At 46.2% G+C, this 19,980-nt stretch overlaps 1 protein-coding gene across 1 annotated transcript in view; it reads left to right on the top strand.

The window, feature by feature from the left end:
- Positions 1–19,980, top strand: part of KCNJ6 (potassium inwardly rectifying channel subfamily J member 6) — a 325,736-nt gene that overhangs the window by 80,177 nt on the left and 225,579 nt on the right. The window contains exon 2 of the mRNA XM_086402868.1: positions 6,624–6,675. Within this exon, the coding sequence (XP_086258994.1) occupies positions 6,651–6,675 (25 nt within the window). The 5' untranslated portion in view covers positions 6,624–6,650. The remainder of the gene's footprint in view (positions 1–6,623; positions 6,676–19,980) is intronic.

Genomic DNA, 19,980 nt, shown 5'->3' on the forward strand with positions numbered 1-19,980 from the left:
AGTCCAGCAGTTTTCTGATGCAGCCCCGCCACCTGCCTCTCTTGGCAAGTGAAGCTCAGGTGCTCCACTTGCTTCCAGGAAAGGACCCGGGGTGATACTCCAAAGCCTTTCCTCCTACCTGAGACACACCCTGGAGCACAGGCGAATGGAGGTGATATGAGTACAAGGACAGTCTTGAGTTCATTTATTTTTATAAGTCATCCTAATACCTCCATGCAGGAGACCCCTCCCAAGTCTAGTCAACACGGCCGCAGGGACACAGCCTAGGGAGCCCTGCAAGGGGACCTGTACACAAGGAGCTTGGAAAGGGTGTCTCGGAGAGATGGGGTCTCACCTTGTGCAAAGGAGGCCGTGTCACCAAAAGCATCCTGCTTGCCCTGCCCAGGAAGAATTTCATCTCCTCCTTCAAACACACCCCTACCATTTTTTTTTCTTTACCCCAAATCCTTTAGATCTTTAGATCACCTTAGGAGTCCTTCAACAAGTAAAACAAGGATAAAAGTAACTAACTTAGGGACTTCCAGCGCACGGGTTCGATCCCTGGTTGGGGAACTAGGATTGTACATGCTACAGGGTGACTACTGAACCCCCATAATTGCAGCTGCTGGGTCCACGTGCTCTGGAGTCCAAGAGCCACAACTAAAGAGAAGGCCACATGCTATAATGAAAATCCCACGTGTGGCAGCTAAGACCCAGTGTAACTCTAAAAATTTTTTTAAAGAAAAAACCTAACTATACTACATAAAATTGTACCGTATTCTAAGGGACAAGTTCTCAGTTCCTCAAGCCTCCTTGTTCCTTGGCTGCTAAGAGAGAGTTCTCTGGGTTTCTCCAAGGTGCCCACACTGGTTCAGGCCTTGGCCCCCTGCCCACTCCTCCCACACACCTCACCCCATCTCCAGCCCAGGTCTCCCTCCGAAGTGACTCAGCCCGACCTCTGCGGTCTGCACACTGGATACCCCCACCTTCTAAGCTGGCCCCTCCCCTCTTCTCACACTTGGCCTCAGGGACCTGCTGCTCCCCAAGTACCATGGTTCCCCATCTCTGCTCCTCTACCTGGAATATTTGGTCTTGTTCCTCCCTCCCCCATCACTCCTCTTTTTTTTTTTTTTTTTTTTTCTGGCCATGCTGTGCTGCTTGCTTGCAAGATCTTAGTTCTCCAAAAGGATTGAACCCAGGCCCTCAGCAGTGAAAGCAGAGTCCCAACCACTGACCCACCAGGGTATTCCATCTTTAGTCCTCCTTGACACAACAAAGCTCTTCCTCTGTGAGCCTGCTCTGGCTCCATGAGTTTGAACTTTCGGGTTTGACATCCAACTCCACTCCTTCCCAGCTCTGTGACCTGGGCAGTTTGGTGACCCTCTCTGTGCCTTGATTGCTCCATCCCCAAAGTGGAGGTTAGAGCGTTTCCATCACAGGGTCATGGTGGGAATTAAATGAACTAATCTACCAACTCCCTTGACATAGTCCCAGGGCATAATAAGTGTGAAATAAATGGGAGGGGTTCCTATGGTATTCTCCCAAACCATAGTTGCGTGCTGGCTACTCATTTCCATGAGTTTTCCATTAGGCAAAAAAGCTAATCAGTGGCTCTTAAATCCTGAGACCAGTGATATTTTTCAGTAGCAACTCAAGGCAACATATGGCACCCCATTAGAAGAACACTTATTTGATGGGCTATCTGAGGACGTGGCATTTTCCCTTTAAATCAATCCTCCAGTGACCTCCTATGGTGTCATGTCAGGGAAGTGGAAAAGGGAAGCTGCAGATGGGGGCGACAGCTGGCACATTTGCAGAGAACCCAAAGGATAAGGTGGGAAATGTGTGACCCCTGCTTTAACCTAGAGGTGAGGTCTCCAGTGAGGATAGAAGCTCATAAAATAACTATCATTTCCCACTTTATACAAATGTTCCTTTAAGCGGTTGCAACATTTTTTTTTTTTAATCAGTTCTCTGATGAATATAAGCACACATTTTTAGAGAGATAAAAATATCCAAAATGCAAATATGACTGGTTTGAAATACATCAACTCTGATGAGTTTCCCCCTCATCCTGAAAAACCTACTTCTGGGTTCCAGAAAGTAAGACAGCCGCTCTGCTCTACACGCAGACCTCACTCAGCGGTACCAGCTCCTGCCCTCTGTGTTCGAGGGAGCCCCGTGAGGCGGAAAATCCCCTCCTCCAGCCACGCTAAGACTTGGCACTCATGAATCAGCCCCACCCCAACCTACCCCCACGCACAGTGTCTTCGTCGTAGCTTTGAGTTACAGTCCAATTCTGCTATATTGTTGTTCAGTCGCTAAGTTGTGTCTGACTCTTTGTGACCCCACGGACAGCAGCACACCAGGCTTCCCTGGCCTTCACCGTCTCCCAGAGTTTGCTCAAACTCATGTCCATTGAGTTGGTGATGTTATCTAACCATCTCATCTTCTGCCATCCCCTTTTCCTTCTTTTCTCAATCTTCCCCCAGCATTAGGGTCTTTTCCAATGAGTTGGCCCTTCGCATCAAGTGGCCAAAATACTGGAGCTTCAGCTTCAGCATCAGTCCTTCCAATGAAAATTCAGGACTGATTTCCTTTAGGACTGACTGGTTTGTAAATTATAAGCTCTGTTATAATTGCCCCCATTAAAAATCTCTCTGTCATTTCAGACAGAAGGAAGTATTTATCTGGCGTGGTTCTGGTAGGAAGCCACATTCACCCCAACTGAAATAGAAGTATGGGTATAAATCACACACACACACACACACACACACACACACACACGTGCACATGCAGACATCTCAAGCAAACTGCTGAGCTTTTTATTTATATTTTGGGTATGGTAGAGAGAATAGAGTCAGACAGTAAGAAAAGTAAATACCCACTGGCCCTGAGAGTCAATGCTCTGGCCCAAAGAGTTTGATGTGATTTTAACAAGACACTTGGGACTTTTTTCAGCATCCTTGAACATGTTTTGTTCAAACATGTCATCATGATTCGCCAAAACTCTAAATGTTTCTGTTATCCCATTAAATATGTGACAACACAGTTCTAAGTGGAGTTCGTCTTAGAGCAGAAGAACCCAGCTCATCCAAGGAGTGTGTCAAGGTTCTGGGACTTAGTGTTCTGGTGGAGGGTTTGAAAACAGGATATGGGGTGCATGGCCAGCAGCTGTTGATACTCATACGAGTCGTTTCCTGGGAGCCAGGCAGCCTTGGGTCTCACGCGCTTCGGGGAAAGCTGCTCTGTTGTTTTTGGTACAAATGCTAGAGATCAGTATTTGCTTCACTTACATCAGGTGCGTCACCGTGGGGTTGGACTTGATGGTCTTTAAAAGAATCTCTTCCAGGTTTAACCTGTTATCATTCCAAATCTCTTCCCAGTATTGTAATCCAATAACCAGCAAGTTTATTTTGGAGGGAGCTCTCGGCTTTAGAAAAAGGAGGAGAATTTGCTCAAATGAAGTATAAATCCTTCGTCGAGTATACATGCCATGTAATTGCAAACCTCAACTTCTGATATTGAGGGAAGGACATAAGGAGTTTAAAGACATCTCCTAGGATGATTAAACTACTTACATAGAAACATGTCATGATTTCCACCATAAATTATGACATAGATGAGTCAGACTGAGAGGGCTAAATGTAGAATTTTTATGGGCCCCTCCCCTTGTCGATGTCAGAAGTTTTCATTTAACTACAGGGAAAAGGAAAATGCTGATACAGGCAGTATTTGATTTCTCCAGGATATCCAACATATCTGTATAAAAATATCTGCAAGGACCGCCCACGAGCAAGATTGGGGTGCAAAAGGTGGCAGGTTCATAAGAGATAACACAGTGATATACACACAGGAAGACAGACAAACCCAACAGGGCTTTGTAAGGATCTAATGCCTGGAAGCTGAGTGCCAGGGGTTTGGGGAGTCTCACCACTGGGACCATTAGGAGAGGGCCAAGTTGAATAGGTCAGTGATGCAGAGTAAGACCTGATGGGCACAGAGAATAAAGGGAAGACCAGTTACAGACCAGGATACAAGGAGAGATGGTCTAAGTAGGGGTGGGGGTACAGGGAAAAATCAGCAGAAGAACTAAGCTAGGAGGTGAAGTGGAGAGTCAGAGCAAGCAGAGACAGAACAAGGGCCCTGCAGGTGAAGGATGAATTCAGTGAGTTCTCACCGTGGAGTTGCATCGGTGCATCAACTGCCATCGACTGCTAGGGTAGACTCACCTTTAAAGCAGCCTCTGTGCGCGCTCCTGTGAACCCGTGCTGCTGTGACAAGGTCCTCTCCGCCTGGCTTGTTTTTCTCTGCCACTCAATGCTCTTAGCCTCTCCAGTAGCTATGCCAGTTCTTTCCATCTTGATATAAACCACGTGGAGGGCCAACCATCACGGTTAATGCCTCTACAGCAGGATGGTAGATTGCGGTTTCTCAGCTCTCCTCCTCTTCTCAAGGGCAAGTATTAGTTTAAAGACGAGGCGGTGCCCGGGTTTCACTGCTGTTAATGAAGGACTTGTGAAAATCAAGTGTACTTGGGATGTGCAAAGTCGTTTATTGACACTCATAGCAGACCCTTTGAGTTTGGGAACACTGGCTCTGGAAGAATGAATCATAGTGCTATGAGCTGAATTTCAGTATTCAAGCCAGGACCCATTGGCTCAAGTCCTAGCCAAGCAACCGCAAAGAGTTCAGCACTAAACTATGGCACTCGGGAAAACTAAATGCCACCTTGGACTTCTAAGAAGCGGAATGTTGATGGCGTAGGGCTGGAGGACTGGTCCACGACAGAGTCAGTGACGTGCCTACTCCACGTGAAGGCGTGCTATGGTCCTTCATAAACAGACAGTCAGAGAAGTAAAAATGGCAGTATAAAGGCGCAAGAGACAACTTTCTACCTATCAGTTTGGCAAAGATTTGGGGGGAGGGTAGTGCTAATGCCACGGACAAGCTAACAAGGATGCACAAATGTTTTTGAACATAATCAGAGTCAGCGTTTGTGGGGGACAAATTGGGCTACAAGTGTCAAAATTCTTAGTAGTCATACTCTTAACCCAATCATACCTAATCCTAATATTTATCCTCAGTGTTGACAGGACAAGGGCACAGATACGTGAGTTCAAGAACGTTCATCACAGTGTTTTATAAAATAGTGACAATTTGAACCAAATTCAGTGGAATCTAGATAAGGAAATTATTATGTAACTCATGATGAATGCCATGCAGTCAGTAAAAAATGATGCATTCTACCTTTATTGACATACAAGGTGTATGATACTGTGTTAAGTGAGAGTAGCTTCCAACACTGTATATGTAGTATAGATATTTCTATTTATAAAAGAGGGATTCTATTTCCATATCTGTATATTTTTACAGGTATAGAAACTGGAATAGAAGGTTTTCGCCAAAATACTACAGTGGTTTTCTCTGTGGATTGGCCTTATGAAAGAATTCTATTTTTTATTTATAATTTTTCAATATAGTCTGAGTTTTTTAAGTAATGAGTATGTATAAGTTTCATCATCAGAAAAAAACAAGGTTGCAAAAAAGACTCTGTGTGACCCCATAGACAGCAGCCCACCAGGCTCCCCTATTCCTGGGATTCTCCAGGCAAGAACACTGGAGTGGGTTGCCATTTCCTTCTCCCTGTATAGGTTTCATCATCAGAAAAAAACAAGGCTGCAAAAAATAAGAAAATAATAGCAGCTACTACACATGTTAAGAATCTAAGGAACTTAAAGAAATTGAACAGAAACTTCAAAAAAGAGAACCATTATTCTTAACAGTCCAAAGTAAGCTCCTAATTACAACAGATTCATGGCTAATGAGTAAAATAGTAGATTCAGCGGGTAAAGAACCTGCCTGCCAATGCAGGAGACATAAGAGAAGCAGGTTCGATTCCCTGGGTTGGCAAGATCCCCTGGAGAAGGAAACGGCAACCCACACCAGTAGTCCTGCCTGGGAAATCCCATGGACAGAGGAGCCTGGTGGGCTACCATCCAGGGATTCACAAAGAAACTGAGCATGCACGCATGCGTACTACATTTTCATAATTTATGTATGGGCATTCTGGTTCTCAAATTCAGTGGGTTATAACCTACATCCCAGTTGAAACAAAATGTTTTCAGCCCAAAATAGATAGGGTCATAAACCCATTAAAACTGATTTACTTCAAAAAAAAAAAAAATTACAACTCCAAGAGTTAAAAAAAAGACAAAGAAAAATGTGTAAGCAGATTTACTTAGCTTTTAGGAAAAAAAGAAACCAAATGACTGCAAAAATACCAGCTCCAAAAATACCAAAAAAGCTCCAACAGGAGAAAATAGAGAGCAAAAGATTGGCATATGGATGTCAAAACTCCAGTGTCAAAGAGGTTTTTGAAAACTGGTCGTGCGTCACCAATTACATATATCCAAGATCATTTCCAAGAGCCCTAGCGTTTTTTAGGGTCCTAAACAGCTCTTGTCAGTGACTGGCTGATCATAGAGCAATAATGTGAGATTTGAAAACTCATTTCATCTTTGGTGACCAAATTCTAACAGAAGAGAAAGGGGTGTGACAGAGAGCTGTTGTTACAGACCCACTGTGTTGATTCATATTTAAGATGTGCTTTATATATAATTATCTTTTTTTCTCACCTCCAGGAAAAGCACAAAGAGGAAATTTCAGCGATGGCCAAGTTGACAGAATCCATGAGTGAGTAACTTGAAATTTATTCTTCACCTTTGGTTTTGAATGGAAAACTACAGAATACTGCAAAAAAAACACATCCCCTTGTGATTATCCGATTATCTTTCACTCTTGTCATAGCCAAGGTCTATTTAACACAGATCATATTGTGTTAATGTTATGTTATGCATTATTCAAAATTCATCTCTCACGAGGTCCAATTCTGTACTGAAATGGTCACCTAACGTTTGGAGCTAAAGAATCAGCATGGATTTTATTTGTAACACTGCACTGGGCATTGAGAACCACAATAATTTTAAGCTGACTTAAGAGGTTTAGACAAAGTCTAAAGCTGAAGTTTTGTGTGCAGATATTCCATAGGCTGGATAATTTAAAGAGAGCAAAAATGGTTTATTGTTATTAGACCTGTTAGGTGGTTCAGAAATTTCAGAGAAAACCATTAACCAGTAGTAGAGTACTTGAGATGTAGGCAGTTGCAATGATTTAGGTTTCAGATCCATCCACAGTATAATGCTCTAAGCTCTTAAGCCAAATAAGCAGGATACACGAAGCGTTTTGTAGAGAACAGAAAAAATTAATTATAATAAATCCTGCAAACTGAGAAATGCAATTTCCTGTGTTGACATTTAAATATTGAAGACCATACGGATATGAAATAAACAGACCACACAGACTTTTCCCCTTGGAAAGGTACTTTTTCCGGTGATAGATTTCACATCTAAAGTGGCAAGGCAAACACCTCTCCATTACCCTCAGGGCCATAAACACCTATTTAGAAGCGGCCGGCAAATTAACCATGGATCTGGCCCACGTTTAACTGCCCCTCTGTCTCCTCCTGCTACTTTTTCTCAAATCCCGAGACGATTTAAATACGCCTGTTTTCCTGTAGCACGGATAATGAACCCTTGTCTCTGAAGGTTCTGACTCCAAGGAAAGGGAGCGTTACAAGATTCTGTGCATCACTTTCTCTAATTCCTCACCCCAAACCTCTGCCTAACCACACCATGTAAACGATAGCTCTTAGGGACTTAGTGAAGAACAAGATGCTTCACTTCACATGCCTCTTTTCCTCTCTCCCTTCTGAGTATCCCCTGCCTTTACTCCGTTCTACCCTTCTCTCTGCCTCTAGCCTTGCAGACATAGAAACGTTCAGAGGACTTACCACTTGATTCAAAGAACACCAAACTGGTTCTTTGTCAGGGAGAGGACCTTGAGTCACAGCAGGTGTCCTTCTCAGACCTGGAATGAAACAGTGAGGGTACCAGGACCACCATGAAACTGACATGCCCGGGCTGTCAAAATATGGAGTGAGATTGTGACACTCCAAGTAATTCACCATCCATAACACATCCACAGACTTGGTACTCATCTCCAAGTCCAAAGCCATCAACACAAAAGACACAGATTCTCTGAACGCTAGAAAGACCAACAGCTTGGGACTAGCATCAGTGTCCAGGGATGGAGTCTGGGGTGTACGGTGCATTAAACCAAATAGTATCTCATGTGAATTGTGATGCTAACAGGTTTCCAGTTCAGTGAATATTTTTTAACTTACCTAACTAATTTGTAAACCATTAAGGGCCCTATAAGAGATCTACTGGTCAGTATCTCTGATAAAGTTATTTTCATTTTTCTTCTCTATTGGATTCAGATGGATTTAAATAAGGGCCTTCCCGGGACCCTCCCTGATGTGTTGGGTTTTGGTCTTATGTCTGCCCCTGCAATTATTCTAGTGAATTTGATCTATGCATCCACTGGCTTAACAGAATGACACCAAAATTTAATTCCAGACCCTCAGGTAGATAAAAGTGCATAGCCATTCTTCTAGAATTTGCTCAGTCTTTTTACAAATAACATATATGTGCTCAATGCACAAAGAAAATTTAAAGTTTGAAGACAGACCTTGGAAACATATCCAACATTTCAGTCCCTTGATCCTAACAAAGATAAATAACATTATAAAATGTGTGTGTGTGTGTGTGTGTGTGTGCACGCGCTCAGTTGCATCTGGTTCTTTGACACCCCCAAGACTGTAGCCTCTCTGGTTCCTATGTTCATGGAATTTTCCAGGCAAGAATACTGGAAAGGGTTGCCATTTCCTTTTCCCATAAAATGTATAAGATGCAATATTACTCTCTGAGGGGCTCACTATGAAAGTTAATCATGTGGTCAACACTAACAAATGTTTCATAAAAATGAAATTCCTGAATAATGTCATATACAACCTTATATTTATTCTACATAGGAAAACTTCCTGCTATGAAATGAATACATACTTATGGAAGGAGAGTGTATCTGTAGGCTAAGAAAAAAATTAACATTTAATTGTTGCTGTTGTTCAGTCCCTCAGTCATGTCCAACTTTTTGGGATCCCATGAACTGTGGCACACCAGGCTTCCCTGTCCTTCACTATCTCCTGGAGCTTGCTCAAACTCATGTCCATTGAGTCCGTGATGCCATCCAACCATCTCATCCTCTGTTGTCCCCTTCTCTGCATGCCCTCAATCTTTCCAAGCACCAGGGTCTTTTCCAATGAATCAGCTCTTTGCATCATGTGGCCAAAGTACTGGAACTTCAGCTTCATTATCAGTCCTTCCAATGGATGTTCAGGGTTGATTTCCTTTAGGATCGACTGGTTTGATCACCCTGCTATCCAAGGGAGTCTCAAGAGTCTTCTCCACACCACAATTTGAAAGCATCAATTCTTCAATGCTCAGCCTTCTTTATGGTCCAACTCTCACATCCATACATGACTACTGGAAAAACCATAGTTTTGACTAGATAGACCTTTGTCAGCAAAGTGATGTCTTTGCTTTTTCATATACTATTTAGGTTTGTAATAGCTTTTCTTCCAAGGAGTAAATGTTTTGGTTGTTTTTTTTTTTAATTTCATGGCTGCAGTCACTGTCCACAGTGATTTAATTACTGCATGATAAATTTGATGGGAACATCAAATCCATGATCACCAGGGAAAAGAGACAAAAACAGAACCACGAATGCCCAGGACACAGCACACTGAATGGGTTTCCAGAGCCAGAGAACATTTTGCTTGTTAAACTGCCGAGCAAAAGCCATCTGGTTGCTAGAACATCCCTGTGTTTAACTAGAACTGGAGGGTGCTTCTTCTCCAGTCCTGTTGGGGTTCACATGCTTATGATGGCTATGCCAGTGCCCTCACGAGGATGGGGGTCTCTTCTTTGTCTTCTACAGCAGGATGGGGAGTATTTCTATCACTTGCCATTAATCACCCATCTCAAAAACAAACAGCATTCATCACTTTTTAAAAGGGCAAGCAAGGGACACAAAAATATTAACAGGGTTTTTAAATGTTTAATGAAAAATGGGCTCCCCTCATAGCTCAGTTGGTAAAGAATCTGCCTCCAATGCAGGAGACCCAGGTTCAATCCCTGGGTCGGGAAGATCCCCTGGAGAAAGAAATGGCAACCCGCCCCAGTATTCTTGCCTGGAGAATCCCATGGACAGAGGAGCCTGGGGAGCTACAGTCCATGGGGTCACAAGAGTCAGACATGACTTAGCAACTAAACCACCACCAATGAAAAAACAACTTGAATAAATGCATGACAAGACTTCAAAATATATTTGTCTCATTGTTGAAGTGAAGAGGGGATATGATAAGAGAAAATACAGAAAGGAAGAAAAACAGATGAAATATAAGAAAATGCACCTGAGAGAAATACAGGAGGAAATATATATATATATATATATATATATATATATATATATATATATATATATGAAAGTGAAAGTCATTCAGTCGCATCTGACTCTTTGTGACCCCATGGACTGTACAATCCCTGGAATTCTCCAGGATAGAATACTGGAGTAGGTAGCCTTTCCCTTCTCCAGAGGATCTTCCCAACCCAGGGATTGAACCCAGGTGTCCCGCATTGCAGGTGGATTCTTTACCAGCTGAGCCACAAGGGAACCCCAAGAATACTGGAGTGGATAGCCTATCCCTTCTCCAGGGGATCTTCCCAACCCAGGAGTTGAACCGGGGTCTCCTGCACTGTAGGCGGATTCTTTACCAACTGAGCTATCAGGGAAGCACATATGTATAAAGTATATATATATAAAACCCAGAAAAAGAGCTGATAAAGAGGAAGATACAGAATCAGGGGCAAAGACAAGAAGAGAAGAGAAAGGAGCCAAGCAGATATATTGACAAGGAGGTTCAGGAGGTTAAAATTCATACACTGCACACATGGGTTCATTGGCCGTGACTTTGAATGTTTCAAAGGCTATTGATTTTTGCCACTCCCCTTTGACATTTTAATCTCTGTTAGCATCTGTTAGAAGTAGATATTCTCATACTTCAACCATCAGAAACCCTGTTCCAAATGGGCCAGCAGAAAATTCCAGACTAGAGGAAGTTACTCTGAACTTGGCCGTCACGAACCCAGATTTTACTACCCACCCAAGAATGGAAACCAAGCTGAAAGCCTGACCCAAGTGGAGACTCCCAACCTTGCCTAAAAATAGGCAGATGGTGACCCCAACAAGGAAACCAAATCCCATACTTTCTGTCATCAGAGGTGACACTGAGGCTCTGTCCTGGCCCCTAGAATCTAAGTCAGACAGTGACAAATTGGAGGTGTTGAGAGTCATGCAGATAGCCTAGGGGCTGTGCAATCGTGATCCTTAAGAGTGCCTTTGTAGGTCATTCTTATATAAATTTTCTGTAGGTAATTCTCTTCAGGGTTGTCGATTGCCAGTATATCTCCCCCATCCTTGGGAATATGTCAGACACAGCACAAGAAGTCTCACAGTATGGGTCCACTAACAATGTGGATTGAAATCAAATGTCTGGTCCTGCTAGCAGTGATGGAGTTGTGGGGCAGGACAGGTGGAAATGCTTGGCCAGGACACCTTCTCCAGGCTTCAGAGCCCCTTTCCAAGCCCCACTCCAATCCCCAGCACTCGGCCTGAATTCCTGGAGCCCCCCCTTTTGCAGCTTTCTCCACATCAGGCACAGGTACAGAGCACATCCCTGAATCAGTAGGCGGTCCTCGGGGCCGGCCACTGCACACTCAGAATCAGAGGGAGGAACTGACTCTGAGGTTTTCCACTGTCCTCTGTCCAACCTCTCTAGGGCATGTGAGCCCCAGAGCACCCCTTCAGGTCCTCCCCACGAACCATCCTACCCAGGCTGTGCCTTCCGTCATCCCTGTGATCATCGCAACTATAACCCACCTGCACAGCAAAGAGTTCCCCATCACTATCTTCAGATAAACAGCAGAGCAGCCACTGTACCCCGAGCAATCCTCTCCCAGTCAGGACCAAGGTGAGTGAACCGCAGTCCCTCCCACTGTCCACAGACATGGCCTGTTTCCTGAGGCACTTAGAGATCTTGGCTGCCTGCTTGAATGAAGAGGGAATCCCTCCTCCTGCCATGAAAGAAATCGTTCAAATTTAGCCCAGACTCCAAGCGTGCTCGTGTCAAATGAAATGAAGAGTGAGAACCAATTACAGTCACTGCATATTAAATTAGCTTCATTAAAACACAGTGGTTTTAATTATTCATTCTCTCCTGAGAATGAGCTGCTCTGATCACTCCAGCATGGTGTGAAGCCCTGGAAGACAAGAAAATGGGGTCCTTGCTCACAGCGCGTGCAGTGTTTGGGCTGAAGGAGGCGGAGACCAACGGGTAGAGCACCCAGAATGAGGGTCTTGCAGAGGTGGCTTGGCAAGCACCGCGGTTTGAGGCGCACCGCTGTGTGCCGGGCGAGGGCGGGGGAAGGGAGGGCGGGGGCGGGGGCAGGGAGGGCGGGGGCGGGGGAAGGGAGGGCGAGGGCGAGGGCGGGGGGAAGGGAGGGCGAGGGCGGGGGCGGGGGAAGGGAGGGCGGGGGCGGGGGCAGGGAGGGCGAGGGCGAGGGCAGGGGCCGGGGCGGGGGGCGGGGGCCGGGGGGTGGGGCGGGTGTTTCCCGCATAGCTCAGTCAGTAAAGAATCTGCCTGCAATGCAGGAGACCTGGGTTGGATTCCTGCCTCGGGAAGATCCCCTGGAGAACGAAATGGCAACCCACTCCAGTATTTTTGCCTGGAGAATTCCATGGACAGAGGAGCCTGGCGGGTTACAGTCCATGCTGTCGCAAGAGTCGGACATGACTTTGTGACTAAACCACCAGCCCCTGTGTGCAGGCATTATATAGGCACCCAAAGAATATGCAGGTTTCAGGACTTCCCTGGGGGTCCAGTAGTTAAGAATCTGCCTTCTAAAGCAAGGAATGTGGGTTCTATCCCAGGGAACTAAGATTCGCACATGCTATAGTGCAACAGGACCAAGCACCCAACCAAGACCCAGCACAGCCAAAAATAAATCAAAACAACAACAGCAAAAGGCTGTACGGGTTTCACCAGGCAACCAGTGGGAATGTGAGTGCCCGCACCCAGCACCCAGGATCCAGCTCAGGGAAACAAGGGAATGGCTAGCTTTCGGGAGAGCCAGCACTGACGGAACAGCAGTGAAGAGTCAGGGCATCAAGACAGCTGATAGCTGGGCACCCAGGCAAGAGTCAGGTAATACAAAGGTGAGTCCGAAGCCTGGATTTTTTTTCCCATGGGTGACAGGGAAGCACTTAAGTGCAGCAAAAGAGCTAAGAGGGGAAAGGTGAGTCAGGAGCTGAGAACCTAGAGCCAGGACGGGTCCAGCAGAAAGCAGAAGAGTCCGCAAGGGCAAGGATGACCACCACCATGGCTCCAGAACCGGCCCATGGAACAGGAAGCTCAAGTGGGAGCCCCAGGAGCCCAGGAGAGCAGGCAACGAGATTCTCCACAGGGGCACCTTTGTCCCGGAGTGTGGGGTTCCTGTTGGCAGGAGGAAGGAGACAGTCCACTTCTGTATTAAACTCTGGCCCTGCACTGCTTGCTGTGGTGTTGAAAGCCCTGTATCCCCTTTGGGAAATGCCTGCCCACCCTCTCAATGGCACTGTTGCCCACGCCTACCCCCAGCCCCATTGGGCAGGATATGGGATTTCAACACAAGACACCAGTTTCGCCAACCCCTCCCCAGTGGAAAGGGCTTCCCAGGGGGCTAGAGATAAAGAATCCAGCTGTCAAAGCAGGAAATGCAGGTTTGATCCCTGGGTCGGGAAGATCCCCTGGAGGAGGAAATGGCAACATACTCCAGTATTCTTGCCTGGGAAATCCCGCAGACAGAGAAGCCTGGTGGGCTACAGTCCATGGAGTCAAAAAAAGAGTGAGACACGACTTAGTGACTAAAATAGCAACAGGAAACAATAACCCCAATGGAAAAGGACGATGTCACCTTCCAGGCAGAGGTGGGTACCCAGACGTTGGTCTCTGTTCATGGGTGGTTCAGTTCAGTTCAGTTCAGTCGCTCAGTCTTGTCTCACTCTTTGCAATCCCATGAACCACAGCACACCAGGCCTCCCTGTCCATCACCAACTCCCATAGTCTACCCAAACTCATGTCCATTGAGTCAGTGATGCCATTCAACCATCTCATGCTCTGTCGTCCCCTTCTCCTCCCACCTTCAATCTTTCCCAACATCAGGGTCTTTTCAAATGAGTCAGCTCTCTGCATCAGGTAGCCAAAATATTGGAGTTTCAGCTTCAACATCAGTCCTTTCAATGAACACCCAGGACTGATTTCCTTTAGGATGGATTGGTTGGATCTCCTTGCAGTCCAAGGGACTCTCAAGAGTCTTCACCAACACCACAGTTCAAAAGCATCAATTCTTCGGTGCTCAGCTTTCTTTATAGTCCAACTCTCACATCCATACATGACCACTGGAAAAACCATAGCCTTGACTAGACAGACCTTTGTTGACAAAGTAATGTCTCTGCTTTTAAATAAGAGACCCCATAGCTGGACTGGATGTAGGGCAGTGGAGGGCATTTAGGACAGGGCAGAGCAATTCTTTGCGTAAGGTCATTGGGGAGAGAAATGACCCTCTCTCAGGGACTAAAGCTGTGTCAGACCCACCAGATGGTGCTTTTAAAAATGTATGTTCTCCTTCCCAATAAAACTCAACACTTTCAACATGGAAATCTGTCTCTCAGACTCACGCTCTCACAGGTAGTCGCAGAATCATCACAAAAGTAACACAACTTGATTTTTAAAGGTTATACTCCATTTATAGTTATTATAAAATACCTGTTCTATTCCCCATGGCCTTTAAAAATTGTGAATCCCTGTATTGTTCACCTGTATTTATATCATTTATACTTCAACTCTCAGTTCAGTTCAGTCACTTAGTCATGTCCAACTCTTTGTGACCCCATGGACCACTGCATGCCAGGCCTCCCAGTTCATCACCAACTCCCAGAGTTTACTCAAACTCATGTCCATTGAGTCAGTGATGCCATCCAACCATCTCATCCTCTGTCGTCCCCTTCTCCTCCCACCTTCAATCTTTTCCAGCATCAGGCTCTTTTCAAATGAGTCAGCTTTTTGCATCAGGTGGTCAAAGTATTGGAGTTTCAGCTTCAGCATCAGCCCTTCCAATGAATATTCAGGACTGATTTCCTTTAGGATGGACTGGTTGGATCTGTTTGCTGTCCAAGGAACTCTCAAGAGTCTTCTCCAACACCACAGTTCAAAAGCATCAATTCTTCAGTGCTCAGCTTTCTTATAAAGAAAGCTTTCTTCTCTAACTCTCACATCCATACATGACTACTGAAAAAACCATAGCTTTGACTAGATGGACCTTCATTGGCAAAGTAATGTCTCTGCTTTTTAATAAGCTGTCTACGTTGGCCATAGCCTTTCTTCCAAGGAGCAAGTGTCTTTTAATTTCATGGCTGTAATCACCATCTTCAGTGATTTTGGAGCCCAAAAATATAGTCTGTCACCGTTTCCATTTTTCCCCCATCTATTTGCCATGAAGTGGTGAGCCCAGATGCCATGATCTTCATTTTCTGAATGTTGAGTTTTAGGCCAGCTATTTCACTGTCCTCTTTCACTTTCATCAAGAGCTCTTTAGTTCTTGTTTCTGCCATAAGGGTGGTTTCATCTGTGTACCTGAGGTTGTTGATAACATCAACTCTACTTCAATTAAAAAATGAAAAAGATGACAGAATACTAAATTCAAATTCTGAGGGAAATGATTTTCAACCTGAAAATTTATACCTGGCTGACTGATGGTTAAGTTGGAGGACAGAATACAGGGATTTTTAAGTCAGAAAGCGTGTGCTTACTCGCTCAGTCATGTCCGACTCTTTGCGACCCCATGGACTGTAGCCCTCCAGGCTCCTCTGTCCATGGGATTCTCCAGGCAAGAATACTAGAGTGGGTTGCCATGCCCTCCTCCAGGGGATCTTCCCAACCCAGGGATTGAACCCAGGTCTCCCACATTGCAGGTGGGTTCTTTACTGTCTGAGCCACCAGGGAAGCCCCCAACCCCATGCAACCTTTAAAAAAAATCAATAAAAGGAAAAAAAAAAAAAAGAATACAAGAAAGAAGACAAGATGGGTTACAAGAGTAGTGAAAGAGGTGAAAATTTTCTAAAGTAAATGTATGAATCTAGTTCATAAAATTCACGTTAATCACTAGACCTAAAGCCAGATACTGTCTACAGTTCAGTTCAGTCACTCAGTCATGTCCAACTCTTTGCGACCCCATGAACCACAGCATGCCAGGCCTCCTTGTCCATCACCAACTCCTGAAGTCCACTCAAACCCATGTCCATTGTGTCAGTGATGCCATCCAACCATCTCATCCTCTATCATCCCTTTCTCTTCCCACGTTCAATCTTTCCCAGCATCAGGGGCTTTTCAAATGAGTCAGCTCTTCACATCAGGTGGCCAAAGTATTGGAGTTTCAGTTTCAGCATCAGTCCTTCCAATGAACACTCAGGACTGATCTCCTTTAGGATGGACTTGTTGGATCTCCTTGCAGTCCAAGGGACTCTCAAGAGTCTTCTCCAACACCACAGTTCAAAAGCATCAGTTCCTCAGTGCTCAGCTTTCTTTTTAGTCCAACTCTCATATCCACACATGACTACTGAAAACAGCATTACCTTATTGCCTTTGAGGATTGAAAGTGGGTAGGAAGACCTTTTTGTGTTTTATACTCTTATTATCTGCATTTATTTTCAGTTTGGATATAATTACTTGTAGTAAAAGATTTAACAAAACTTCAAAAAGGCATCCCTTAAAAAAAAACAAGTAACACAACTTAAAGTCAAACTTAGGGCTCTTGAGCACTGGTTCTTGCCCTAACACAGGGTAAGTCATCGCTTCATTCCTTGTGACGAGTATCTAAATGAGCTCCTGTGCCAGCCGCCCAGGGAAGCGTCGCTGCCTCTCCTTGTTCTAACAGGGAGGTTTCAGGGCTTCCTAAACCACCCCCTGGCCCCCATATCTGTCAGCTCTCCCTGGCCGTGTGCCCTTGACTCTCCTTGCTGTCTCCTCCTTCTGTGTCCCACCCGGTCTCCCTTCTCACGTGTCTTCCTCGTCAATAGAGGACACATGTTGCTCGCCCACCCAGCGTCTCCTCCAGACCCTCCTTTGGGGAGCTTCCCACCTCCCCTCCTTTGCACCTCCACACCTGAGATGACAGCCGGTCCCCCCCTTGCAGGTGAGCTGATGTGGACGAGCCGGGGGCTGGGTGTCTGGCCGGCACACATGCCACAAGCAGCCCCGCCCTCCCCAGCAGCCCTGCCACGTGCTTCTGGGACCAGGTTCTGGAAGTCCAGCCTCCAGGCTGGGTCTCTGACTCTCCAGGGAACTCTGGAAGCTCCATCCTTCCCCTTGTCCATCCCGCTCACACCCACACTCGCCAGACTGACTAAATCAGCAACTCTTAATGGGTGCATTCTCCCTTTTTGTGTCTTTTTTCCTGGGTTCAGGACAAGGGGAGGGGGTGCCCAAGAATGGATGCCCAGAGGGGCCAGCGTGGAGGTGCAGAATATGGTGTTGTATGTCGGGTCCCCACACCGTACATTGTTTCAGTCCCACCGTTAGGCAGAAATGCTTCCTTTGATCCAAAATGGTAGAGTCTCTTCTCTGGGTGTGCTCCTCTAAAAAGCTGGTTTTTTGTTGTTGTTTTGTTTTGTTTTTTCACTAAGAGGCATACGCTTTCCTTACTGGAATACATCTCTTTTGAATTCAAGGATGATCGCATCCTGCCTGAGATGATGGACCTGTTGAGTTGGAATCAGAGATTCTAGCTCAGAGGTGAGAGGACCTGAGAAGGCCCATAGACCTCGTGCCGCTTAATGGTCTAACCCACCACGCCCTCCCTGGTCCCCCCTTTCCTTCCCTCCCAAGTCGCTCTTCATGGGGACTTCCCTGCTTCTGTGCTTCTCCTGCTCCTAACACCCAGCTCCAAACAAGAACGAGGTTTTCTCCTTGCCATCTCTGCAACAAGTGTGCCATTTAAAGGACTTAACTGGTAGAAACACACAGCTGTGTTCGAAAAACAGTGAATTAAGTAAGTAAATTTCAGCTTAGTGTGCCTGACATTTGTCCAGGTTATGACTGTCCTTCACACAGAAAATGGAGAAAATCTATTTTCTCAAATTCACTTCCCTCCCTTTATGATTTTGGAGGTCACCTTGGCCCTCACCTTCTGACTAATGTCCCTGATGCGATTGGTGAGGAATTCATCTCAGGCACCAACCGCTCCTCTGGGGCGCTCGGATGAGCTCCACCAGGGCTTATTGCCTTGGGCATCGCTGACATCTGGTTCTGGATAGCTGTTTTGTCGGTGGTGCCCTGGGTCTTCGTTGATGAGAGCGCAGGCTTTCTCTAGACGCAGCAAGCGGGGGCGACTCTCTAGTAGAGGTGTGCAAGCTTCTCATTCAGGTGGCTTCTCTTTGGCAGAGCACCAGGCTCTGGGGCTCACAAGCTTCAGGAGATCTGGTGCAAGGACTTAGTTGCCCCCATAGCATGTAGGATCTTCCCTGACCAGGGATTGAACCCACGTAGCTCAGTTGGTAAAGAATCTGCCTGAAACGCAGGAGACCTGGGTTCAATTCCTGGGTTCGATTCCTGGGTCGGGAAGATCCCCTGGAGAAAGAAATGGCAATATGCTCCAGTATTCTTGCCTGGAAAAGCCCATGGACAGAGGAGCCTGGCGGGCTACAGTCCATGGAGTCCCAAGAGTTGAACACAACTTAGCAACTAAACCACCACCACCACCACCCCTGCATTGGCAGGCGACTCTTAACCACTGGACCACCAGGGCAGTCCCTGGATAATTCTTCACTGTGATGTTGTACATATTGAAAGATGTTTGGCAGCATCCTTGACCTTAGGTCGGGCTTCCCCAGTGGTTCAAATGGTAAAGAATCCGCCTCCCATATGGGAGACCCAGGTTTGACTCCTGGGTCAGGAAGATCCCCTGGAGAAGGAAATGGCAACACACTCCTGTATTCTTGCCTGGAGAATCCCATGGACAGAGGACTCTAACGAGATATAGTGCACAGGGTGGCAAAGAGTCGGACGCTACTGAGCGACTGGCACTTGACCCTAGCTCACAAAGTACCCATGCACCTTCCTCCAGTTACCTTCCAACATCACTAAATTTGTTCTGGGAGGCAGGTCACCACCCCCAGCCCCCCACCCCCAGTGGGAGACTGGGAATCACTGCTCTAGACCAATGAGCACCAATCCTTTGTGCTTCTGTAGCCATGGTGGGTTTTTCCAGTCAACTGCAGATCTTTCCAAGGTCTCCAGTATCACTCCCTGCTGTATCCACCACCTTCGACTTGATTAATGCAGGAGTGGATACCTGAGTCAACCCTGGTGGCCACCAAGAGAATCTATCTGCCTCGACTGCCTGCTTCCGGGGGCAGCCGAGTCACTAGTATTTCTGTTTCTATTGATGATGCCATTGACTGAAGCTCAGAGGATAAAGGGAATTTTCCAGCATGATAATGTTCAAGAAGAGAGTTAGAAATGGCACAACTCCTGGGGCTGGCAGAAAGGGGAAAGGTGGAAGGTAGTGGGTGGGGAAGAGGTGGAGACCTCCTTTCTCCCAGAAGCTGGGAGGAATATCATTCTTTCCAAAAGAGCAGTTTTAGGACCTGCCCATTGGCTCTGTCAATAGCTTTCCTCTCGCCCTTTGCCCTTCGGAGCTGCTGATGGTGGAAAGCCCAGCTCTGGGGCGCTGCATCGGCTTAGCCCTTCCCTGCTGGTTTCCACATGCCCTGAGCTCAGGGGCCACTTGAGTGAGTGGGTGCCATCAGCACCTCACTGGTGTGTCTTTCTCTCATTTGGGGTCAAAAGGACTCTGCTCTTGTTGTTCAGTGGCTCAGTAGTGCCGACTCTTTGCAACCCATGGACTGCAGCACATTAGGCTTCCCTGTCCTTCACTCTCTCCCAGA

This window comes from Bos grunniens, chromosome 1, assembly GCF_055505025.1.
Source record: "Bos grunniens cultivar Pamir isolate PY7600 chromosome 1, Bosgru_T2T1.0, whole genome shotgun sequence".
NCBI lineage: Eukaryota > Metazoa > Chordata > Mammalia > Artiodactyla > Bovidae > Bos > Bos grunniens.